Raw genomic sequence first — 25,577 nt, forward strand, 5'->3', positions numbered from 1 at the left:
GAAGAACATACACCTAATTTTCACAGCTCTTAACCTCCTACTATCAGGTATATTTCTGCTGTGCTTCTTTTACCATACTGTCTGTCTGCACAGGTACAAAGGTTGCTGTTTGTGCACCTCTTCCTGTATAGGAAGTGAGTTAAACTCACTTTGTATCTGCATTTGTTTATGCCCACTGCCTCTTGTCCTTTCACTGGGCACCCTGAAAAGAGCCTGGCTCCATCTTCTTTGCACCCTCCTTTCAGGTGTTCATACACACTGAGAAGATCCCCCTGAGCCTTCTCTTCTCCATACTGAGCTGCCTCAGCCTCTCCTCAAATGACAGATGCTCCAGCCCCTTTTTGGCACTTCACTCTTGGCAGAGGATCACCTCCCTCAATCTGCTGGCAGCACTTTCCCTGATGCAGCCCAGGGTGCTCCTGAGTGCAAAGGTCCATCTCTGACTCCTGTTCAACCTGGTGTCCACCAGGGCCCCAGATCTGCAAAGTTCCCGTCCACCCAGGTGCCCCCTCAGCCTGTACTGGTGCATGGTGTTGTTCCTTCCCAGTGGCAGAACTTGGCATTTCCCTTTTCTGAACTTCATTAAGTCTTTTTAAAAATTTATTTATCTATTTTTGCCAGGAAAAGCTGGACCAAGGGATCCTTGGGGTCCCTTCTGAACCATTATTCTCTGATTTTGATGTAAGTCCCTCTCTGCCCACTTTCCAGCCTGCTGAGGTCCCCCTGAGTGACAGCACACTCATCTGGTCTGTCAGCCACTCCTCCTGGTTTTCTGTTCTCTTCAAACCTGCTGAGGGTGTGTGGGGGTAGATGCTGACAGCACTTCCTAGGGGTTTTTTATACTTAATGTATTCTGTAAGTAATTTTGATGTGCCACTTTCACACATGCAAAGAAACTAATCTGACCTCTCTGAAACCTTTTCTTCTGACATGGCACAGATGTAATAGAGGTGGCCAGCAGGTTTCGAGCTGTCAGTTTAACCTCAGAAGTGTTTCTCTGCTCCTCAGACACAGGACATGCATCCAGCCTTTAATGAGGTATCTCAGACAGGTGAGAGGTACCTTTCTTAAGGTTTCTGCTTCAGGTGATGCCTGCAGAAGTTTCTTGCCATCTCTGACTTGCTGAAAGCTAAATGTCTGTAAATCACAGGCTCTCTGCTTTGTATTCTCAATACTGCAAAAAACACGTATATTTTTGAATTGAAGAAGGCTCTGCACTGCTTTGCCAGCGTCCCTGGCCGTGTCCCTGGCTGCCCGTGTGGCCTTCCAGCAAGCGGAGCAAAGTCCAAGGCTTTGCCACAGCAACATCTAGGTTTTGCAAGCAGCACAGTCGGTCCTCATCCCAGAAGAGAGCAGAACTGTCTCTGCCTTTAACAGAACAAGGGCTTGTGCCCTGTGCTGCTCAGGGCTTTCACGCTGTCCCCGTGGCAGCGCTCGGCCGGCAGGGCCGGTCAGAGCGGACGAGCTCGGAGCGCGGCCAGCGCGGCCATGCCGGGGCTGCGGCAGGCGGAGCAGCTGCCGGGGCCGGGACAGGCGGCCCAGAGGCAAAATGGATCTCGCTCTGCTCTTGGCAGCACTCCTGGGACTCCTGATTGTCAAGGCTCTTTTGTTTCAGCTGAGAAACCCGAGCTCCCCTCCTTGCATCAGGAGCTGGATCCCTTGGTTTGGAGCTGCGTTTCAGTTCGGGAAAGCTCCTCTGGAGTTTATTGAGCAAGCCAGGAACAAGGTAATGCGTGTGCTGGCCTGCCTGCTCGTGGGTGCGTGCTCAGGGTGGCTGCCTGCAAGGGGAAAGGCAAGCAGAAACTTCAGCGTTCAGTTTTGCCCTTTCCTGTCACATTTTATAACGTCAGGAGCATTTAAATGGTGAAGAATCGGCTTAGTGCCACCAGCATTGGTGAGTTGTGACTCTGATCCAGGCACGATCTCTGTGCTGTGATCATCCTGTTTGGACCTTTGCCGTTTTGCTTTTGCAGTCTGGCTCTGTGTTAATCGTGTTTTCAGATAATGTGGAAAGCTCTGTGCCAAGTGCTGGGACCAGGAAACTACTTATTTGAATGCCTAAAGTTAGGTGAGATTTTTGAGCACCATCTGGTGTCCCTCAGCATTCTAGCAACACACAGATGTGCTTGGCAGATAAAATTTTCTGTAATAAAAACCCCCCTAAACATAGGGGTCAGGGTTTACCCCTCGAACTTGAATTTCTTTTTCTGTGTCTGTCGGATAGAAAGAGATCAAGTTCTTAATTTCTAGATTTTTAATAATAACGGTCATAAACCCCAATTTCCCACTTTCATTCAGGGATTATATTACCTGCTACTACAGTGTCATCAGCCTTGAGTGTTCCATGCTGAAGGATCACACAGCCCCACTACTTGCACAAACTAGGTAAAAATGAAACCACTGTTACATCCTGAAATTTGAAAAAAAAAAAAAAAAAAAAAAAAACCAACCAAAAACCGCAACAATAAATACTGGATGTTTAAAATTTACGTTTCATTTTGAACTGCTAGATTTCATATTTGTATTTCTTTTTGTATTGTTATAAACTCATGCTGTTAAAGCAGAGGATTAAATCTGATCTTTGAGAACAACAAGAGCTGTCAATCTTGTATTAAAGCACATTGGGTGCATCATGGGGTAAGCTCAGAGGTATGATCTGGAGTTTCTTAGCTTCTCTGTGCTTGACAGGCCAGTTTAAATTTTATATTACTCTGTCTTTCCTTTAGCTTTCATCTGTGCAAATGCACATTTTTTGGCTCTGGGTTAATTAATTTTGGTGTTCATTTGCCTGGAGACCCTCTAGGCTCCAGGTTGATGCTGTGGCAGCTGCTGACATATCTGCACACTCCAGGAACACCTGAAGGACTTTATAAACCTCTGGTTTTGTTGGGACAGAAACTAGAACAAGAAACATTTTCAATGGCTGAAAACTCAAAGCAAAGAAGGAAGAGAAGGCTTTCTTGTATCTCTCCCTTTACTGTGTATTTGCTGGTAGGGCCTTTCCTTTGACTTTTAGTCCAGCAGCTCCTTCTGACCTCTCCCTGTGGTCCCCTTGGGCCAAGGGCGATGTCTCATCCATCTCTCCCCGGTTGGCCACCTGCCTGCAGCACCATCACCTGACAATATCCCTGCCTCTGAGGAAGGCCACTTGTTTGTTGTCCCCTTCCTCTCCTTAAACCCTCCTCAGGCACAGAAAGTCTCCCTTCCCACCTCCCACACTGGCATGCTGTGCAGAGGCCAGGAAAAATAAGTCTTTTCCTGCCTGCTCCCTTTTAAAAGAGTAGGCACTGTTGGAGAGCACAGCCAAACCAAACACGTGCTGCTGCCAAAAGGGTCATTAACAGGCACTACAGGACTTGCAAAATACATCTGCAATAATTCCAGGCTCCTTAATATTGCCAGAACAAGGTTAAGTGTCCTTAGTATGAGTGAGCTGCCCTCGTAAAAAGTGTTACAGAAAGAGGCTTTAGGCAGTGTGAAACCTCATCTCTGCAAGGTCATTATCTTCAGGGGAGACTCTTGCAATTCCTCCTCTGTATTAATCCTTCAGACTGCCAAAGTGACACTTATGTCTTTCTTAATTCCTTTCTTTCTTAATTCCTTTTGTGTCTGTCCTTCACTGTTTTTTCTCTCAAGTTCTGGGTAACACAGTAAAGTTCCACCACTTCCAGCCTGCCCTTTGCTTGGAATTTGCTGCTTCTATTTTCCTCCCACAGAAGAACATGTGGGTTGGAAGAATTGTCTCCTTTTCCCCCTTGTGTCATCACTGGGACTAAGAAAAGAAAGTTCTCCTGCTCTAATAAAATATTTAATCTCTCGTCTAATAAAAGATACCACCTCTTCCTCCTAAAGCTGCCTGGTGAGACAAGTTATGTAGCAGTCTGGAATGGACAGGAAATAACCAGAACCACCATGCCACATAAAGTAGAGGGTGATCTGCTTAATGAGGGTTCAAAGGGTGTGGCTCCCCAATTCTCCTGGCAAATGTGGTAAGAGTTAGTAGGAATTTCAAATTCTTCTCCTCAGTTTGTGATCAAGGAAACAGGAAAAGTTCAGTTAAATGCAGGAGATTGTTCTGCACTGTTGTAGGGACCTGTGAGATGCATACATGCCTCTCACAGACAGTGCTGAATTGGGACAAGGTGCTGTGTCCCAGGACTGTTGGCCTTTCTGTGTGTGGCTGGGTGAGGGATGCCTCACTGGGTTACTCTGCAAGGGACATGTGGAGGGGAGCAGGCTGGGGAAGGCTTCTGGTGGAGCATTTCCATTGTCAGTGTCCACAGCTGAGTCACTGAAGGTCTGTGCCTGGTCCCAGGTGTAGAAGAAAAATGCTGCAGTCCCTGAGCTAGAGAGGGGACATGGCATTGACCCTGTGTGTGTGCATGCCCAGTGCTCCCAGGTCCCAGCAGAGCTCTTGGTGCAATGCAGCTGTCTCAGCTGAGAGTTGTTGCTCCCTGTCAGTGCCCCTGGGGAATATGGTTATTTCCCTGATTTCCTTTGGGATTTTGGAGAACATCCTTCTGAAGTTTTTATTTCTCTGGAGTGTTACTTTCCTTAGGCTTGAATCTGTCTCTTACTGTGGCACTGAAGTGTTTCCCAATCTTTGGAAAAAAATTAGCTTTCATGAGTGAAAGCAATAAATCCTAAGAGGATTTTTTTTTTTCTTTCTGTCTCTCTATGTTGTGGAGTGTCCTTAAAAGCTGTTTCAGAGCAGTAACCTGGCTGCAATGCTGGCAGCAGAGCCCGCACTCAGTTGGTACCTTCCCATAACACAAGTGCAGAGCTGCCCCACAGCTCATTCCAGGAGCTGATTTTATTGCAGTGTAACATCCATGTAATTACACATTTTGACAGATGAACAGTCTGGTTATTCAGGTGTCTGTCTGGGACAGCAGCCATTGGTGATGCTCAGTAACAGGGTGTAAGGAGCGCACCCAGGTGAGAGTATGTAGCTTCCTGCTTTTTCTTCTCAGCTCCTGGTTCACAGATTTGCTAAGCTGGAATTTGCATCTATATGATTTGACCTAATCTCTTTTGTTACCCTAAGTATAAATTTGGCTTCACAGCAATGCACAGCAGTAAATCCTTAATTTAATCGTGACTCATATGAATAAAGTATTCTGTCTGGTTTTAAACCATCTAACTCCTAATCTCAAGCCCATTAGCTTTCACATTATGAGGAACTGAAAATAATGATTATCTTTTCCTCTTTTCCTGGGATCTAAGTTCACTTAATCTCCTTTTATTGAAATATTCATGCATGTTGTGCATCCCTTTGGCTAGCTCAGAATATCTTGCTGAGATGAAATGTACAGAAACACAAATTAAAGATGCAGGCACAGGATGGGTTTAGAGACTTCTTGTCCTTTTTCCTTTCCTTTCCTAGCAAGATAAGTGCTCCAGATTAATTATCATAGAATGGTTTGGGTTGGAAAGGACCTTAAAGATCATCTCATTCCAGCCCCTCTGCCACAACAGGGACACCTTCCACTATCCCAGATTGTTCAGGGCCCCATCCAACCTGCTCTTGAACAATTCCAGGGATGGGGCATCCACAACTTCTCTGGGCAATCTGTGCTGGGGCCTCACCACCCTCACAGTGGAGAATTTCTCCCAGATATCCAGTGCAAACCTACTTGCTTTCAGTTTGAAGCCATTTATTAGCACTTGCATAATAGATTTTGGAATAATTTCAGAGTGTCATTATTCTAAGCCTTCTTCTGTGACATTTCTAGGTCTTCTCATTTTTTGGACTCTCAAATGACTCCAGATCATGAGTAAACTTTTAGTTCTTCTTCCAAAGAATGAATTAGAAAATACTTCTAACACCACACAACCTTATGTCTCCCTAAAAGCCATACTGGGCTCTTTTGCAGTACATCCTATTTATCCACTACTAATTCCAATCTTTAATAATCCTTACTGTAATTTTTTGAGTACTAAAATGACTCTGAGGCTTCTCAGGTCCTTCTGGCACCATGTTTGCCTGTCCATCCTCTTGTTGCTGAGGATGATTTAACAGATCACAATAGGGAGTTCTCCAACTTCTTATTTTAATTCCTCAAGAGTTCTGAATTGAAATATTTATCTCTGCTTTACCTAGAACTTAAGTCTATTCTGCTCAATACTTCCTTCAAAACAAGGTCTCAGTCCATCACTCTCAGTGAAAGGCTCCAAGGTGGGACTTGTCCTACACTGATGCAATCCCTAACTCAGGTTCCTTCCCCACTTGGTTTCCTTACACCTTGAGTGTTTATCAGGCTCAGCAGCACCCTGGGAGACTTCCTGCATCTGGCATGCTTGGAAAAGTCTCTATTGCTTGGGAGGCAGATTGCCTTTATTAGTTTGATTCTCAAACCTTTCTTTGTAGTTTTATTTTGCTTTGCATTTATCAAATGTCATATCTATTTCGACACAAAATTCTGCTTTCTTGAAAGATTTGTTTGAATATCTGCCATGACAGTGTTCCTCTGTGAGGCTGACTTATTCTGGAGAAGGTCATCTATGGTGCTTTCTTTTTTCAGTTTTGTTAAATATTGGTCTAATTTTAATGATTCTAAATAGATTGCAGGAAGTTGGATGAGATTCAAACCCAGATTGTTGTGTGGGTGTTTGCAGGTTACCAAGATGGTCTCTGGACATGTAGTCAGTGCTGTCAGTGGAGTCCAAGGGCAGCTCAGCTCCCTCCAAAAACAGGAGTGCAGGAGATGGTCTGGTGAATTGGTGTTTAGGATCCCCTGACTGCACAGACTTGATTTCTCTTGTCTATTATGGGAGCCCAGACATCTTGCTCACATGTAATCACCTAAAATAAAGTGTTCCAATCTTTAATTGAGTGTGACCTTAATTGAATAATTAAGTGTTATTGCAGGTTGCTATTAGTTCAAATTTAATTTTATTTTAAAATTAGTTAAAGTACATTTTAATGTTAATTTAAAATTTTAAACATCTAATTTTTAAGCATGGTACAAATTCACTGATTTTTATCCAGACTGATGATGAGGACATGAACGTCAAAAAGCAATCTTAGAAATTTAGCTATCACAGAGTCATGGAATCACAGATGCCAACACAGGTCTGTGTTGGAAGGGACCTTAAAGTTCATCTTGTTCCACCTCCTGCCATGGGCAGGGACAAATTCCAGTGGACAAGTGCTCAAAGCCTCATCCAGCCTGGCCTTGAACACTTGTTATTAAAACAATATTTTATTTATCGTCACCCAGAGAGTTTGAACTGTCATTCTTTCTTTAATAATTTGCAGTTGAAGGACAATCAAAATTCAATTGATGCCAGGAGGAATCTTCTCCTTGGCTTCAAAGAGCTTTTGATGAAGCAGGATTTACACTACAGACACCAACAGCAAAAGAAATAGTTAAAGTCATTGGCATAAACAATGTGAGCAAGGTAGAATGATCTTTTTATGCCTACATTTGACAGACAGAAGATATTACACATTTGTTTTATAGTTTAGAGTATTTACAAATATCAGTGATCATTTTTACAATGTAGGAACTCAGAATTCAATTCCTATTGCTGGAAGTTTCAAGAAGGCTCTAGGATATTAGATTAAAGGAAGATGAAATAATGCTTTATGGCATCAAAAACCTTTCCTGAATGTCAGTCAATTTGTTCTGCTTAAAAGGTTGTTAGCTATTTTGATATTAATCTCTACAAGAAAGAAATCATTGGTATTAGGAGAAAGGTCAGGGGGAGGGGAAGGGAAGGTTTGGGAAGGGAAGGTTTGGGAAGGGGAAGGGGAAAGGAAGGGGAGGGGGAAGGAGAAGGGAAGGGGAAGGGAAGGGGAAGGGAAGGTTTGGGAAGGTTTGGGAAGGGAAGGTTTGGGAAGGTTTGGGAAGGGAAGGTTTGGGAAGGGAAGGGAAGGTTTGGGAAGGGAAGGGAAGGGAAGGTTTGGGAAGGTTTGGGAAGGTTTGGGAAGGGAAGGTTTGGGAAGGTTTGGGAAGGTTTGGGAAGGGAAGGTTTGGGAAGGGAAGGGAAGGTTTGGGAAGGTTTGGGAAGGGAAGGTTTGGGAAGGGAAGGGAAGGTTTGGGAAGGGAAGGTTTGGGAAGGGAAGGGAAGGGAAGGTTTGGGAAGGGAAGGGAAGGTTTGGGAAGGGAAGGGAAGGTTTGGGAAGGGAAGGTTTGGGAAGGGAAGGGAAGGTTTGGGAAGGGAAGGGAAGGGACGGGACGGGACGGGACGGGACGGGACGGGAAGGGAAGGGAAGGGAAGGGAAGGGAAGGGAAGGGAAGGGAAGGGAAGGGAAGGGAAGGGAAGGGAAGGGAAGGGAAGGGAAGGGAAGGGAAGGGAAGGGAAGGGAAGGGAAGGGAAGGGAAGGGAAGGGAAGGGAAGGGAAGGGAAGGGAAGGGAAGGGAAGGGAAGGGAAGGGAAGGGAAGGGAAGGGAAGGGAAGGGAAGGGAAGGGAAGGGAAGGGAAGGGAAGGGAAGGGAAGGGAAGGGAAGGGAAGGGAAGGGAAGGGAAGGGAAGGGAAGGGAGAAGAGGAACTTGAAACATTAAAAATATGCAGGAGAGTGAACTTTTTGCTTAAACAGTGTAGACTGAAATAGTAGGATTATGGATTTTTACAGTATTGGTACTTTGCTGTGGCAACCAAAGGTTGCAGAAGATAACCCATCCCTTAAGTTCTCTAAATCCACGTAGGCTGTGTTGTTTGAGCTGCAATGTAATTCAAATGTAAAGCGTTAATTTAAGAGAAGAAATGTCTTTACTCTGCAAGAGGTCAGGCACATACCATATTCCCTTCTAGTCATAAGTGTGCAAATTTTAGTCTGATTGATGTTCATCCTGTGCAGTTCTGAGCCAAGGTGTGCAGAGAACAGGAATGACCAGGTCCTCCCTCTTCACCTCTCAACAGCACTGAAGTCCTGCTGGGGCTCCTGCAGAATGTGTTAACAGTGTACTGACAGGAAATATTTGTTTGTTCCAGCATGGACCTGTGTTCACAATATTTGCTCTGGGAAAACGGTTCACTTTTGTGACTGAGGAAGAAGGAACTGAAGCATTTTTTAAATCTGAAGACTTAAATTTTGAACAGGCAGTACAGCAAGCTGTCAAGAATGCAGGTAACTGAGACCTGTCTCTTTTTTAAAGGAAACCAAATCTAGTTACCCAGGAACATTAAATCCCAACCAAAAGCCTGTTGGCTTTTTGATCATGCCTTAAATGCTTATTCTAATCCACGACCGTGATGTGAAATGGTGAAATTCATTTTCTCCACGACAACCCAGTACTGTAAACCAGCTGAGGGATTTGGATTCAGTCTCAAGGAATCAGAAGTTTCTGATCCAGGGAATGTTATTACTTTTACCGTCTAGGAACCCCAGTTTGAGATCAGGTCCTTTGCTGTGGCTGGACACCCCACCTGCATGTACCTTAAGAGCAATCATAGGTAATCCTATCACTCCACTGGAAAATCAGCTTGCAGCAGTAATTAGTTGCTACACAGCAGTACAACAGTCATTAGAAAAGGTTGAGGTGTTTATGAGGAGGTACTTCTATAGCGTGGAGACACAAACTTGGTTTTTTTTTTCACTTCATTCAGTTTTGTGGTGCGCCTGCACATCTCTGTACATCCCACTGGGGGGAAATCTCTGGATTGTTGCTTCTGGCACTGAAGCTTCACGAGGCAGGAAAATGTTACATGGACTGGAAGAAGCAGAGTCATTACCAAAACCTTTACATGGTTACAAGGAAGCTTCCAGAGAATTTCCAGGGTTAGGGCATTTAAATTAGAGTCAAAAGTTAAGTGTAAAAATGTTCACTCTATCTTTCAGTGAAAAATCTACTTTTCAAAACGTTTTTGTTTCATTTTGTATTTAGTCTCTGTTCCTGCAGAAGCATTTTATCAGAACCATGGTAGCCTCTACAGCATGATGAAGGGGAAGATGAGTCCCACTAACCTGCACATGTTCTCAGGCACTTTGTGTAAGGAGCTCCATGAGCACATGGCTCACCTGGGCACAGAGGGCATAGGCGACCTCAATGACCTGGTAAGGTAAGGGAGTTTTGCAGCACATCTCTAACTCAGGGGTGTCCTACATGGAAGGGAAATATTTCTGTAAACCAGCTGGAGCTCAAAAGTCTTACAAAAGTTTTGTCGGGATGCTCATCACAGCTTCATGGTTTCAGGTGGCTCACAGAGTGGACAAGGTTTCATGTAAAGGTGTTTCTCCCGGTTAGAAGAAGCATCTGAGCAGCCTGTTTGGAAGAAAAAAGAAAACACAGCATGTTGCAACAAACCCTGTTTCCCAAAAGATGAGATAAAAGCTTCACGTTATTTATAAAAAACTTAGAAAAATGCCTAATCTTCTGCAGGTTGAGAAATTTCCATGTTTGAGCCAAGCTTAGCCTGAAGCTTAACTAAGACCTTCTGCAACTGACTTGGCTGCCAGAACTTCATGTTAAAAAAAAAAAATTGTTTCATGTGACAGCAACAAAGCTTTTAACTCCTTCTTCTTCCTGATTATCTGGGACAACACCTGTATCTAGTCTGTCCATCTGTACTACAAGTTGAATATTCATGGAATGATAGAATGGTTTGGGTTGGAAGTAACCTTGAAGATCCTCTTATTCCATCCCCTGCCATGGGCACCTTCCACTAGAGCAGGTCACTCAGAGCCCCATCCAGCCTGGCCTTGAAGATTCCCAGGGATGGGGACAGATACTGCCTTTGGTTTGGACCAGTTTCTAACACCTCACATTCAGATTTCTTTTGCTGCCTTTTCCTGCATAATACAGTAAGATACAGCTGTTAGTGCAGTTAAACCACTCACTCCAGTTACTGCAGTTTGGATTAACTGGCAAAAATGTGAGGGAGAGGGGCTTTGAAATCTTGTCGGGAGTGATTGGTTCTGCATTGCTAAACAAGGCAAAGTCAAAGTATTGGAATGCAGCATTCCGAATAATTGTTACTTAGCTGTGTCAAAATGAAATCCATAGAGCCACCAGATGGCCCCCTCTTCCTAATTATCAGAAAATCAGAAAAGTGAGCCCTGTTCCCTGAAATACCCATTTAGCAGCATCTGGGACACAGCAAAGGCTGCACAAGAGTTTCCTGGAGTACAGCAGAAGGGTCTGAGGAAGGAGCTCAGAGTTTGCAGGATAACAGAGGAGAAAGCAAGAAAGAGTGAGATGAAAAGAAACCAAAAAAGCATTATCTGCCCAGGAAAGCTGCAGCCAGAGGAAGGATGTTTCAGGATGTTTGGTCCAGAGGGGTTTGTGCAATGCCCAGAAGGTTCATGTGGGTCAAACTGAAATGAGAGGGGTGGTTAATGGGGAGAAGGGGACCTCGGTGGCCAGAGCCTTTCTGCTCCTATTCAAGTTACCAAACCCTAGCTGGTGAAGTTCTGCCATGCGTAGAAGACCAGCCTGAGGTCTGTGAATCTCCTGCCTCTGTTTAAAATCTGAAATAAGTGTGGGGCTGAGGTGTGAGACTTGTGCCAGCCCTTCCATACTGGTGTGACCCTTGAGTCCCCAGCTTCCAGGTTGGGCAATCCAACATGCTGCATCCTGCTCTAAAACTGCTGCAACAGCTTCCCTGTGGCCCCTAAGTCTTGGGCATCTTGTCATTGCAGGCATGTCATGTATCCAGCAGTGGTGAACACCCTGTTTGGGAAGGGCATCTGCCCAACCAGTCCGAGTGAAATCAAGGAGTTTGAAGAGCATTTCCAGAAATATGATGAGGACTTTGAATATGCTTCTCAGATGCCCGAGTGCTTCCTGAGGTAAAGGGGCAGACATGATGATTGTGGTGTACCTACTACAGACATTTATCTTGCTGCAGTGTCAGCCATGGGAGACATTTCCCCTGGAAGATGATGCCCAGTTTTTATTGATGGTGTGCCCTCAGGTGAAGCAGGCTTTTAGCTGAATGCTTCAAAGAGGTTCTGACCTTGTCTTGTGCATTTTCCTAGTATAAAGCAGAAATAACCTGGCTTAGGTGAGCAGAGCCGAGCTTGGACCTGTCAGGGAGCAGCAGAATGGGGTAAAGAGCAAAGGCCTGAGCCTAAATGTGAGTCCCAAGCTCAGGGGGCCTCCAATGAAGTGTCTCTCTGCTCTTTTCCACACCTCAGCTGTTTTCCCAATACAATGCCAGGTTACATGTCTGCACTGTCACAGAACTGACCTTGGGCAGAAACACCTAAACCCTGAGGTGGTGCTTCCAGAAAATGTTAGTGCTCTCAGGGCCATCATGGCACCTTTAGCACCTGAAAATACCTTCAGAAAGAATTGAGAATGCTCTAAAATATGGCCTTGATTTTCATCAAGAGGATCATTCTTTAAAAGATTGGCCTAAGCAATCTGTCCAAATCAACAATGAAAACCTGTAATAAAAAGGTATGAAAATGTAGGAGTGTTGCAGTCCCAGGTCCTGGCTGCAGGAGGAGGTCTGGTCAAGGTGAAGGCCTTGGATGTGCTGTTCCTCATGCCAGTCATCACTTCTGTCAGTCAGACTGACACTTGGCTGTTCATCAGCTGACTGCTGCCCAGGGGCTTTTGGAAAACAACCCAAGGAGGGCTTCTCATGGAAAAGGAAATGTTGGCTTGGGCTGCCTCAGTTAAGTGCTTCTTGTTTGTTGCTTTTCTTTACAGGAACTGGTCTAAATCCAAAAAATGGCTTCTAAAATTATTTGAGAAAGTAGTGTTGGATGCTGAAAGGACCAACCCTTCAGAGACTGCATCCAAGGTAAACATCCGAGGCTAGGAAATAAGATGACTTTGTTGTATATTCTGACTGAAGCAATGGAGGGCAGGAATTACTTCAGTACTGGAAGAAATAAGTCAAATATGTCAGCTTTTATAGGTATACCCAAATGTTCCAGTATTGCTGTCACCTGCAGTAGGACAGACCCATAACTTTGACTCCTGTTCCTCCATTTAGTGCATTTCAAGCAATTCTGAGAATTAACATCTTCCCCTGGGGAATTTTAAGGCAAGGGGTTAGAGCTATGACCCATCCCCAGCCTGCAGTACCACACTTCAGTAAGCAGCTGAAAGAGGTGAGAGAAAGACCCTTCAGTTGTTCCACCGAGGGCACCGTGCTGTGAAACTTCAAAACCTTGCATGTGCTATTTATAAACCATGGTGTAGAGTGAGCAGATCCTTCAACAGCCAGACTGGTAGAAAATAGCAGATTACTGGCTTGGGAGCCAAGTACCCTAAATATTGATTGTGTCAAAGCTGAGATAAGTTGTTCCCCTGGTTATTCTCCTGAGCTCTGGCAGGAATTCTGTGGATAGGGCTGACAAATGTGACGGCAGACTGGCCTGGGAATTTTGATCTACCAGATGGTTGTAGGACAGATCATTAAACAAACCAGGTTTTATTTAGACTTCAAAAGCTTTACATACTGCAATTTATTTAATAAAATAAACCAGATCAGCAGAAAGAAAGAGAAGGCTGGAGAGGAGCTGGTGGGAGGTAAGAAGGTGCGGGAAGTAGGAAGCACGAACTTGGTGTCTTAGATTGGATGGGAATTTGGAAAAAAAATCAGCCATTTTTTATTCAAGATTGGCGTTTTCTCCTCTGAAAAGCAGGCAGGAAGCTTTGCCTCAAGTGCATGTTTGCCCTGCATTTAAGAAAATGCTATAAACAAAAGCTGGTGCTAGAACATTACACAATTGCTATAGTTTCAAATATCAGCCCATTGAAGTCACTGCTTAGGTCACCAACAAGGTGCCTGAAACTAGGGAGTTTGCTGATGTGTCAAACCATCTCTTTATAAGAAGCACATTCTGGGCATGAACAGAGAGAACATTTTCTTCATTTCCATTTGTTCAACTGGCTCATTCCCATTTTGAGGTTCTTTAAAGCAGAGGTGTAGAGAAGGGATTAGAATGGAGATTTTTTTTTTCCTTTCTTCCACATACAAGTAACAATGGGGAGTGAGGGAACTCAATCCTCTAAAACTTAAAGGAAATGGAGAGCAGTGAAAGTATTCAGGAGAAATTCATGTGGTGCACTGAGTTCTCCTTAACCTCTGCTTATGTGAGTCTCACTTTCTTTCAGTAGCTGTCATCTCTACATTGTGCCTTCCAAAAAAGCCATAACTAACATTACTTTTCTTTGAGAAGCTAGTCCTTGAGCTCTAGTAAGCCTGGCCCCAAACTACATTTTAATATATTCTTGGACATACAGATTATTTCCTTTTATTTTTAACAGACACTTCTACAACATCTCCTGGATAACTTGCAGGGAAATCATCTGGCTCCCAACTATGGTCTCCTGATGCTCTGGGCTGCCCAAGCAAATGCTGTGCCTGTAAGTACATCAGCTGCAGAAACACCTTCTCTCTCTCCTGCTCCAAAGCCTGGATTTGGGGAGGAAAGGCTTTGAAGCAGAGGTCACACACACTCCATGGATTCCAAAGAAGGGATTATCACGCCCACATGCATCACTACAAATATACCCAGGCTGCAATGTCACAGAAGCAATGACAAGAAAAGCTCTTCTTGTATTTTTCCTAAATTATGTTGTCCCCTGTCATAACATTTCAGGAACATAAGCCTCACAGCTATTAAGATCACAGTCTTAAGCTGTGAAGAGCATTTAACTCTGTTTTGAAGCACTGTGTATTATAGAAAAGACTTTTTCAGAAACCCTGGTGTTACCAATTGTAAAGAATATCAAAAGCATAATATAGAGTAACTTCATCTGTGTGTAAACCCTCAAGTGGTTTTTTTCTCCTTTATTTTTGGGAGATCTGCTGTACAAATGCCAGTGGAAGAAAAGCAATAATTTGATTCTAGAGCTGTTAAGTTTTGTCTGTGTTAGAAAAGGATTTGCTGGATTAATGATACTGATATAAGTATGCTAACAAGCCCACTATATCTAAGACAGCTTAGGCTGACCAAAGACATTTACAGGAATTTCTCAGATGAAAAATCCATAGCAGCAAAAACATCCTTTATTTACCATGACTACTAAGCTCTTTCCAGCACAGTTATGTCCATTACAGATGTGATTTAGAAAAACATGATAGTGAGTTATTTTTATATGTTCCCCTAACGGATATATCTATGTTTTTTGGAGATTGGATATTACTGCAGTTTAGCCTAAGGGAAATTTATCCCTTTCAGTGAGGTTTCTGTGGATTCACGTGTTGGCATAAGTGGGAGGCATAGCCTGCTGTCTGTTATCAGGATAACTGACATTCCTTCCACAACACTTACTTCTGTAATATTCAGCTGTAAATAGACATACAGATATTTTTCTGTTTCTCAGAATAGTAACACCCACTGTTCTGGGGAATGGAATGACGAAAGAAAAGGCCTTTCACCTTCCAAGGGCATTTTTTACCAGCACTTTAAACCCTTTTATCTGAAACAATTCAGTTATCCCTTCTTAGCCCATGGAGAGAAGCCACAGTGTCCAAGTGCTGTACAGGAAGGCTAAGCTACTAGACTTGCTTTGCGGAAGGAGGGCTGCATCCATGTCAGTCTGTTTGGGAAATAACAGTCAGAGTTTCATCCCTCACCAGCACAGATGGCCCACGACCAGATCTCTGTGCAGGCTGCACCTCCCGCTAGCTCAGCAAGAGGAGAGAGACTCCTGGCATTGCTGCCAGTCCTTCTGGTTTCATCCTGCTTAAGAGGATTTTCTCCTTTCCTAAGTTTCTTGATTTTCAACTTCATTGCATAATCAGTTAGCAAATTATTTCTAAAGGGGATATACTACTCCTTATTTTGCTGTTAATTAAAGCTTTTCCTGCCCATTTTAGTGTGACTCACTATGACAATGCCCTGCAAATTATTTAATCTCGTTTCTGCAAATGCTAGTATGAATTTATTTTTCTTTCATTCCTCTAGCTAAAACTAATCATGCATGATGATTTAGTAGTTCATTTAACACCTAGTTATTTGAAAATAAAGGATTCTGTGTTTCAAAGCTCAAGGCCAAAGCTATATAATGTTCCCTAAAGATAAGTACACAGCAGATGACTAGACATAATCTCCCAGGAGCTGAGCTCTTAGATATGGATTTTCCCAGGAAGCACAGCTCCCCGTGCATCTCAGCCACAGCAGGCACACATAACAAAAGTCCAAATGTTTTCACCTGCTTCTGTGGTTTGCTAAAAAGATACTGTCATTCTATTCCATGTCCCCCAATTCAAGGATTTCCATCTCTGTTTAGGTTGCATTTTGGACCCTTGCTTTCATACTCTCTAATCCTGCCATTTACAAGAAAGTCGTGGAAGATCTGGCTTCTGTTTTTGGCAAAGCAGGTAATAAATGTGATTTTGTCCTTCTGGAAGTTGGAAGTGATTTATCCTGTGTTGGCCCAGCACAGGGCACACTTGGTCAGTGGCTGGGAACAAGGAGTGTTCCAATTAAAGGTGCTACTGATAGCATAGACAGCTCTCAGGTCTTTACTCAGTATATGTTCAAGATGTATTTCTAAGCAAAAACATCTCTGATGTTGGCAGAAGGAAGTAGGAAAAGAACAGTATGTGTTTGTTTCTTCATTCCTATAACTTAAATTTAGATTTGTATTTGTGTTTCCTAGTCTTGTGCATTTTCCAGGCACCTAATAGTCGAGGTCTTTCAGTTCAGGTGCTTTTCATGGTGTGTTGTTCACCAGAGTTACAGCTATTCATGGTTAAACCAGGAACTGTTCTCTTTTCTGTCATCAGAGGCAAATTTTTCCAGCATGGTTCACCCCCCATGAGTAACCTCCCTCCCTCAAAAAGCAGTCACCTATTGGGAGCAGTCGTTCCCATATGCAGTCCCTTGGACCAGAGTTAAACTTTTTTAAACTCTTTGTTGACATGGGTCAAAACTATGTCAAGAAACATGTCATTAATTAACCAATAAAGAAATTCCTGAAGCCTCTCTCCTGGCCTTGTTTCATTTTCTAATGTTAACAGAGCCCAAGAGCTCCGCCATGGCTTCTTGTCTTGGTGCCTACAGTCCCTGAGATTTCCATGCAGTATGCTATGAAAGCACAGAAAAACTCTGAAGACTTTTAATTTCCAACATGACTTTGTTTGGCCCCTTCTATCTAATGCCATATCTACACCTACCTTAGAGTTGTTGAATTATGTCCAGTGGCTTTTCTTAAATGTAACTGATTTGGGTCTGTTTATTTACTTTGAAATATAAAGGCAATTTTTGTGTGTAAACAATGCCTTCCTTGAAGTCTTGAAGTATTTCACCCACAGTCCTAAAGCAAAACATGCCAGCCTGTATTAAAGCAAGTATGAAATGTAATTTTGACATGGAGTTTTCTTTCTCATGCCACAACAGGTAAAGATAAACTGGAAGTCTCTGAGGAAGACCTTAAGAAGATCCCTTTCATTAAATGGTGCACTTTGGAAGCCATACGGCTGAGGTCTCCAGGTGCAATCACCAAGAAAGTCATAAACCCAATTAGAATTAAGGTGAGGTTTGATTGTGGGGTTTTTTTCCCCCAAAGGATGCTGTGTGATTTGTCTGGAAAGGGTCCTCCCAATAGATCTGGGTAAAATTACAGTGATAGAGATATTCCCCAGCCTCACATATATATTCTTTTTAATAGATTTATTCATCATCATTAATTTATGAGTGGTTTGGATTGTCTGGCTCACAGTCTTGCCTTCCATTTTGAAGTGGCTTAATATTGAATTGAATTGAAGTACAGATACTGATGGCATATAAAAGGGGAATCAGACCAACAAGTATAGCAGGAGGAACTACATTTTAGTTACTGTTAAGACTCCTTTTTGTCCTCTTCACTACCATTCAGAAGGGAGGTGTCAGCATTCAGGAATCTGGCAAAGAAATGTTGGGGAAAAAACCCACACTCTTAAGGAATCAGGGCTCATGACTATTTAGATTACTGATAAAATTATCAGTATAATCTGTCTACTGTCATAGAAGGCTTTCTTTGAGTTTCTTTGCATTGAAGGAAGTATTTAACAAAATATTTAGAAAAAAGAAAACAGCTCACATGATAAGTCAAGAAGCAGGAAAGACAGAAATAATACTTCTGATCTTTTGATATCTAAAAAACCCCAAATTAGAACACAAATAATCTTTCCAACTTCCCCATTGTTTAGGTTTTATGGAAAAAAATAGCAGCAGCAAGAAGAAACCTCAGACATGTAATATGGCCACCATGGCTTTATCACCCTCACTTGTCTTTCCTTAGGATCTTCTGCCGATGGAAGAGAGCTACCAAGGAGGGACTATTTTGTGAGATTTTTAGCTCTTTTCTTAGAGGTTTTTCTCTTTTCAGAATTTCACCATCCCTGCAGGTGACATGCTGATGTTGTCACCATATTGGTTGCACCGGAATCCAAAATATTTTCCTGACCCAGAAATGTTCAAACCTGTAAGTTGTCACTCTTAGTGTGGATATTTTGCTGCCTTTTCTTCCCTTCACTTATTTTACAATAAAAGCATATGGACAAATGTGCTTCAATCTGGCTGGAGAATGGCCTTGAATACAGGGACATAAAGGAGGACCCTGTAGGAATAAAAAAGTCTTTTAAATTCAGTGATATGCTGCAGGTGATATGGAACTACTTTAGTATCACTTTGATCCTGATCTTATCACTCTCTGTAACTCCCTGAAATGAGATTGCAGCCAGGTAGGGGTCATCTTTTCTCTCAAGTCAGAGCTGACAGGATGAGAGGAACCAGCCTCAAACTGTGCCGGGGGAGATTTAGATTGGATATTAGGAAAAATTTCTTGACTGAAAGAGCTGTCAGGCATTCAAACAGGCTGCCCAGGAAAATGGTCACCATCCCTGGAGGGGATGTGTAGGTGTAGCAGCTGGGGATGTGGTTTAGTGGTGGATTGGCAGTGCTGGGTTAATGTTGGACTCGATGATCTTAGAGGTCTTTTCCAACCTAACCAATTCTGTGATTCCAAGTATTCTCCTCTCCCTGCCGGATGATTTCTCGCAGGTAGTATCTCTGCTAATTCAGTAGTTAATCTAGTTTCTTGATTATTATTCCACTGCAGGTGGCTGTGTGGGCAGGCTTGTAACTGCTCTTTTTAGCGCCATCCAATATAGAACAGTTTGTCTTTTTTATAGAAATACATCAAGAAGTAATTTAAACAAAACTTCCTTTCTAGCAAACTCTTCCTGATTTGAAATCTCTTTTAACAATTCCTGCTTCTTTGAAATCTGAAGCTGAAACTCTGATCCAGCAGCTTATTTTTTTAGTAACTTTATTTCTAAAGAGCAAGTTCACTTGTTTTTTAGAAACTCTAGCTTTTTTTCAAGGGAACTAGATGAGTGCCCATTGGACATTGTCATTCCAAATGTATGACCTTGCTTCATCACCACGGAGATTTTTTTTCTTCTTTATTGGATTTTGATGCTGACAGATTTCCTCCTCAGAAATCTCTAATCAGCCCTAGCTGAAAAAAAGCCCCTAAAATAAATAAATGCAAGATGATGTCTTCTCTGGGACTGCTTCATCAGAGGAGTTCACCACCAGAAGCTTGACAGGGTGTTACTTGGCAGAGTAGCACTGAGTTTGTGGAGGCTGGTACAGTTTGTCACCCAGCAGTCATGAGATTTGCTTCTCTCAGTGTCACCCACCAGAACTTCAGCCAATATTGCCTTGTCTTGGGTAGTCCTTTTCCTCTCAAATTTAGGATGGAGCAGGGATCCCTTTGGGTACACACAAGCTGTTTTTTGTGGAGAATCTTCCATCTTCTCACACATTGGCTTCCACCAGTTAAAGCCCATAGACCTTGCATTTGTCTATGCAAAGCGTCTTAGAAATGTTTTTTTCTGTGCAAGATGTGTGTGAGCTATTTGTGTGTCATGGCACAATTTTGTGGCTGAGGCTTCCCTCAGTACTGGTTGAAGATTTGCATTCGTAGATACATTTAAAAAGAGAAGGTTGCATTTAAATAGCTCAAGATGCAGGATTTGGGAAATAGGGAGGTATAGAACTGCTTTAGGGATAATTTTGAAAACTTCTCCAGCATTTTAAGGCAGTTAAATGTGTTTCAAATGGAAACCTCATTTCTTTCCCTGATTCGGTGTTGACTTTTGGATCCAGACTCTAATACTAACAGGTTGAATGCAAAAAAATGGTATTAGTGAAACTTTGTATTGTGGATTAGCTGTCCAAGGTCATTTTTAGCCTGAAGAAATAAAGTTAAGCTTTATTTATATAAGGCTGATTTGGAAAAAAAAAAAGTTTCTTCCCACAGGATCGTTGGAAAGAGGCAAATTTAGAGAAGAATGCTTTCTTGGACAGCTTTGTGGCATTCGGAGGAGGGAAGCATCAGTGTCCAGGAAGGTCAGTGAAACAGCTGGAGTTTATTTATTCCCAAATCCTGCAGAGAACAACTCTCTTGAACTGGGCTTCTCTTACTCTTGGAGATAACATGTTTGCTTTGCTCTTTGTCAGTCTCCTCATGTTCGGCACCATCTGCACCTTGTTTAAACTGATCTGAAAGTGGTTTCATTCCTGGAAAAGACAGGTGAAGTCACAGTGAACAGGCAGAATCTGAGACCAGTGTATCAAGGGATATTGCCCCCCACCCAGAAGGGAAATTCAGCCTGGCTCTGCCCCTGCTGAGGTTTCTTTTCATCAAAGGAGAGTTGGTCCACTTCCATACACACCATTTTACAGACACAGTTATTTAGGTTGTCCTAAACCAGTTCTCAACAAACCTACAGAACATTTCTCAGGTCTGAGACTCTTTCCATCCTCTGTGATGCCATTAACATCTCTGCTGATCTTCAGGTGTCTTAACTGGCTCCTTTCTGTTTGAATCTGGTCTTTGCATTAGGGCACACAGAATTGTATAACGGCTTAAATTGCAGATCCTGTCTCACTTCACTCCTCCAGCAATGCCAGCCTTGGTACTTCCTGCATTCCTTCTGCTGTTTTCTCTGCTGTCCCTCTTCCTGGAAAAAGTTCCAGGCAGCCAGCTGCTCCTTGTTCCTGTGTTCAAACATCTCTGTGCTCAATCCTCTGCCTTCAAAACCTGAGCTCCTCTGAGACAAAAGTCTCCTTAGAACCCTTAAGACCAGTCATTTTACCTCGAGTTCCATGTGGAGCAAGGAATCTGGAGGGTGTTGCAGAGGGTCTGAATTCTGGAATCTGCACCCTATGGCAGGCTAGACATGAGTGCCAGATAAAATTTGTGAAGGCATTAAAGACATGAGCAAAATGAATCAAACTGCTTTCACCGTTTAGGTCTGTCAGAGGGAAGTGCTCACTCACTGCTGTACCTCGGTGGCTTGTACCACATTCCTGAGCTAAATCTGAGCACAGCCTCATTCACAGCAAGGGCAACAGCAAAATTCACAAGAGGCATCTGCAGGTACAGGGAAAGCTGCAAAACAATGTTTCTGAAAGCTGCTTGTTTATATATCCTGACCTATATCTTTGTTCAGGCTGTTCTCTGGACTCTGATAACATCTTTCAAATAAGTTTAGAAAGGAAAGTATAACATTTCTACACAGATAACAGATGGAGAATCTTTTTCTTGCTGAGAAACAAAAAAAGCCCTTTCAGACCCTTTGGCAGTCCACATGGTAACACACACCTCAGGTTTTTTAGCAATAATTGTAAAAGAATAATGTGATGGTCTTGGAAAAAAAAAGAAAATGAAATCAAGGATTGTATCAAGGATTCCAGGTTGTAGATTTCCTTCATACTACTGAACGAAACAATGCTATTTCAAGTTTAAGATGCATTTTTATTTATTTCTGTAATGGGGTTTATAAATTAAATGTATGTAACATTTAATTTCTCCATTGCAAAAGTTCAGCATAAAATTAAAAGCTATTTTAATCAAACTGAAAGCTAGTAAATAACTTAGCTGTCCAGTATTCTACCAAACTGATGTGGGAAGAGCTCCAAAAAAGCCATTTCTGTGCCATATTTTTTACCCAAGAGAAAAATTTGATGTCGGTTTGACTGCTTTGGTCAAACCAGAGGATTACTGCTTGTGTGACTGTGCTTGTCTTGCATGGGTGTGTTGTCCCCTCAAGCACTGGGGTCCAGGGCCCTGCTCTGCAAAAACAGCTGGGACTGGAAGGACCCAGCCTTGCTTGGTGCTGCAGGCTTGGAGCTTGGGCTGCGTCCCACCTGAGCTGGGCTAATAGCCATCAGAATATGTCTGCACTCCATTCCCCTGAGCCAAGACCACCAAAAGCTCAAGGCAATTGCAGTGTGAAATCACAGGGATAATTTGGGTCTGAAGCTGTGCTGAAACAAACAAGGATATCCCACTCCAGAGCCCAGGGTGGCTCCATGTGCAGAGCCTGGTGGCTCTGCAGGTGTTACCTTGGGTCTGTGATGCTTTTTAGCTTCTTTTCACACCTGCCAGGCCAGCTCCATGTGCAGTTATGTAGCCTCTTCCCCTGTGAATTCTGCCACAGCGATTTTATCCAGGTTCCCAGCAAGTCTCTGTACAAGAGCAAGGTGGTAGTACAATTTTAACTGGGTATTTAAGACTTGTGTCTAAACTCTGCAAGTGAGTAATCCTGTGACCTTGCATAGGTGCACACTGGTGAATGCAGAAAGCTCTTGTACACATACGCTTTAAAAGCCAGTAGCCTGGAGGATTTTACCTGCAATTACCCAAAATCTTCTCTGGCCTATGAAAGACCTTTGGGAGAGTGTTACAGAAAAAAGAAACCATGCCCTTGGGTCTCCTACTGCATCCTAATGCTGACGCATTAAATAATAACTCCCACTGTCACCGCTCTCTGATGTCACCAGGCTCCCAGCTGTATTATATAACTTTATATAGCACAATTAGTCATATGGCCTTTTCTGTTTGACTGCCTTCTCACTCCTAGGAAGTTATTTCAAGTCAGCAAGTGTTAGGAGAACATAAATGTTTATACAGTGGAAAAATCCATAATGATAAGGAGCTGGTTTAAGACAGGTGTCAGAAGGATACTGTCAGTCCAGTGTTTCACCAGAGAAAGAAGGGGCAGCTGCCACATTGGTGTTCTTTGCTGAGCAACAGACCCAAACTACGGCAGTTTTCCTATGGAAGATAAACTTTCAGGCAGAACTAAAGCACAGAGTGTAAAATGTGTCAAAGACACACCCTGTTTCTTACCTGATAATAACACACATGTGATGGGCAGTCTGGAGGACCAATGCTTTCCTCCCTTTTCGTGCAGGTGGTTTGCAATCATGGAAATCCAGCTGTTGGTTGTGCTGTTCCTGTACAAGTATGAATTTGTCCTGTTGGATCCAGTGCCAAAGGAGGTAAGAGATCCATGCATTTGTGTAGCATTCTCCATCTTTATGCCCTTCATTCATCAGGCTCAGCTGAACAACCATGCTCAACTGTGCTTACATAAATTTTGAGATGAGTATTATAAAACGTGTATCTTTGTTTTAACTCAGAAAATCCAGAGTAATTCCAGCAATTCCAGTTAGTGGGGCTGCACTGCCGATACAACAAGATGCTTACAAGACTGTTTTGTCTCCTCATTGCCTAAACATTACCAGAGATTTGATACTTGTTGCTTACAAAAACAGTAAATATGGAACGAGATCACTAATACTTTGAAAATATGGAATCAGATGTAACACTTGTAGTGCTCTTCCACTCCTTATTCGGGTGTGGAAGGTAAATGGTTAGGGTAAGACTGAATGAGCAACTGAGACACAGAAAGGTTTTACACTTATGGTAGAACAGCACAATTGCCTATTCATTATTTGAATATTTTGAAAGTATTCAAAACTGTGAGTGTTTCTTAAGAACTCATGTGTCACCCTGACAGAGTGACTGGAATAATAATTAACCATGAAGGCCCTACTCAATGGCTTTGGCAAAGCCAAGAAATAATTACTGTTATTTGGTCTTGGCTCTCTAAGACTGAAGATGCAAGAATGCTTATATCATAACATTAAAGAACAATGGCAATGCCATTAACTAAACTAACTGATGTGTTTTTTCTGAATTTCTTCTTTCTTCAGAGCCCTTTACACTTGGTGGGGACACAGCGACCCATGGCACCATTACAGGTCCGGTATAAATGCCGGGAATGAAAGTTGTGCGGCACTGACCTTTCTTTGCCAGCCCATGCTGGATGGATGGACCACTGAGCTGCTTCCTAATCCCACATCTTCAGACAGCTTCTCTGCCTGCAGAGTTCTTGATTTCAGCTTTCAATGCTGTACATTGTGCTGTGCCAAACCAGTGCAGTCATACCTGTGCTCCCCCTTGGCTGCCTACCTCCCAGTGCTTCAATCCAAGCTCTCCTGCTGCATTCATAATCGTGGGCCAGTTACTCATTGACTTTGCAAATCTGATATACTAAACTCACCAACCAAACATTCAGGACAAAAATCTGTAGTGTCTGGAAATCCTGTGTGGAAGCTGTGCCAGAACCAGCGGAGAAGCAGCTCCCTTGGGCCAGGTCACTGCTTCCTGCAGGGTGCTTCAAACCAAGGCCAAATTGGTGCCTCATGCTAAGAAATCACATTGGTAACGACAAACAGCTCCCTGGTTCTGGTGTGCACAAAATCCAGGACAGTCTGAGCAGAGACCTCTGGATCAGCTCCACATCCTGATAAACTGTGGGGACTTATGTGTCACTGCCTGTGTGGGCAGGTGAAGGTCTGGTCTGCTCTGCCTACACAGTGCCAACTTTTTGCAAATAAAATGCATTTGTAATGGAAAAATTGCAAGCATTTGGGATCTTGTTCCACTGGAGCACCTGAAATGTCTGCTGAGCTTTATTTTGCTCCACAGGATTCAGAATCAGTCCTTGCACGAGTTTGCAATGAAAGTTTGACCATGTTTAGCTCCCAATAAAAAGTTACTGCAAGGAAAGCTGTTCCTGCTCATGAGACTGGTTGTCTGTTATCTAGAATGCTTTTACTTTCCCTTCCATGAGTTATAGAACAAATTGCACAACTCTAAGAATTTTTAATCCTGTAAAGAATACCTAGTAAAAGTTGTTTGAAGATGCTGTCAAATAAGTTCAGATACCAACACTTTACCTGCTGTCAGATTTAATATACAATAATAGCTGGCATGTATTTTTAGTCTTATAAGTAATTATTCATCATTTTAAAAGTATTTGCAAAAAAATCCCTTCATACAAATAGACTTTGAACAGCAGAACAAACTATGGGAATAACATGCATAGGAAAATAACACATTGTGTAATGCATTACATGGTTGGCTTACCTTCATGATGGATAGAACAACTTCAGTGATTTATATGGCTGGAAAATTATTCATCCAACTTTTATTTTAGCCCATGATGGTTAACTGTGTATGGGTTGCAATCTTAATTGCTGTTTCAGTGTCTCTTCCATAACTGAAAGCCATTCCCTTGGATTTCATGCATGGTATTACCTGGAAGTGTATATTTTATTTTTAAAATTTGGATATGACTGTAATATTTGTAAGGCCAGGCTGGATGGGCCTCTGAGCAACCTGATCTAGAGGAAGATGTCCCTGCCCATGACAAGGGATTGGAACTGCATGATCTTTAAGGTCCCTTCCAACCCAAACCATTGATTTTGTGATGATTTTTATAAATATTTTGTACTCTCAGACCTCCACTCTGATCTGCCATAGCAGGGGGCAGGATGAGGCCCCTGGTGCTGTTTGTCTGAGTGCTGAGT

General features: G+C 42.8%; 1 protein-coding gene across 4 annotated transcripts; it reads left to right on the forward strand.

Moving 5' to 3' along the window:
* The first annotated feature begins 1,351 nt into the window (after positions 1-1,351).
* On the forward strand, positions 1,352-24,774 carry LOC132325567 (24-hydroxycholesterol 7-alpha-hydroxylase). 4 transcript variants are annotated; one of them, XM_059843026.1, is made up of 12 exons: positions 1,352-1,726; positions 8,942-9,077; positions 9,835-10,009; positions 11,589-11,738; positions 12,607-12,700; positions 14,176-14,274; positions 16,147-16,237; positions 17,259-17,392; positions 18,229-18,324; positions 20,157-20,258; positions 23,111-23,198; positions 23,916-24,774. In XM_059843026.1, the coding sequence occupies exons 1-11, from the start codon at positions 1,550-1,552 to the stop codon at positions 23,165-23,167; spliced, it is 1,311 nt and encodes a 436-aa protein (XP_059699009.1). In that variant the 5' UTR covers positions 1,352-1,549; the 3' UTR covers positions 23,168-23,198; positions 23,916-24,774. The 4 variants fall into 4 exon arrangements, with proteins under 4 accessions (XP_059699009.1, XP_059699010.1, XP_059699008.1 ...); XM_059843025.1 differs by having other exon boundaries at positions 1,354-1,726; positions 20,170-20,258; XM_059843029.1 differs by lacking the exon at positions 1,352-1,726 and adding an exon at positions 1,754-1,894 and having other exon boundaries at positions 20,170-20,258.
* The last annotated feature ends 803 nt before the right edge of the window (positions 24,775-25,577 follow it).

This window comes from Haemorhous mexicanus, chromosome 3 (genome assembly GCF_027477595.1).
Source record: "Haemorhous mexicanus isolate bHaeMex1 chromosome 3, bHaeMex1.pri, whole genome shotgun sequence".
Taxonomy (NCBI): Eukaryota; Metazoa; Chordata; class Aves; order Passeriformes; family Fringillidae; genus Haemorhous; species Haemorhous mexicanus.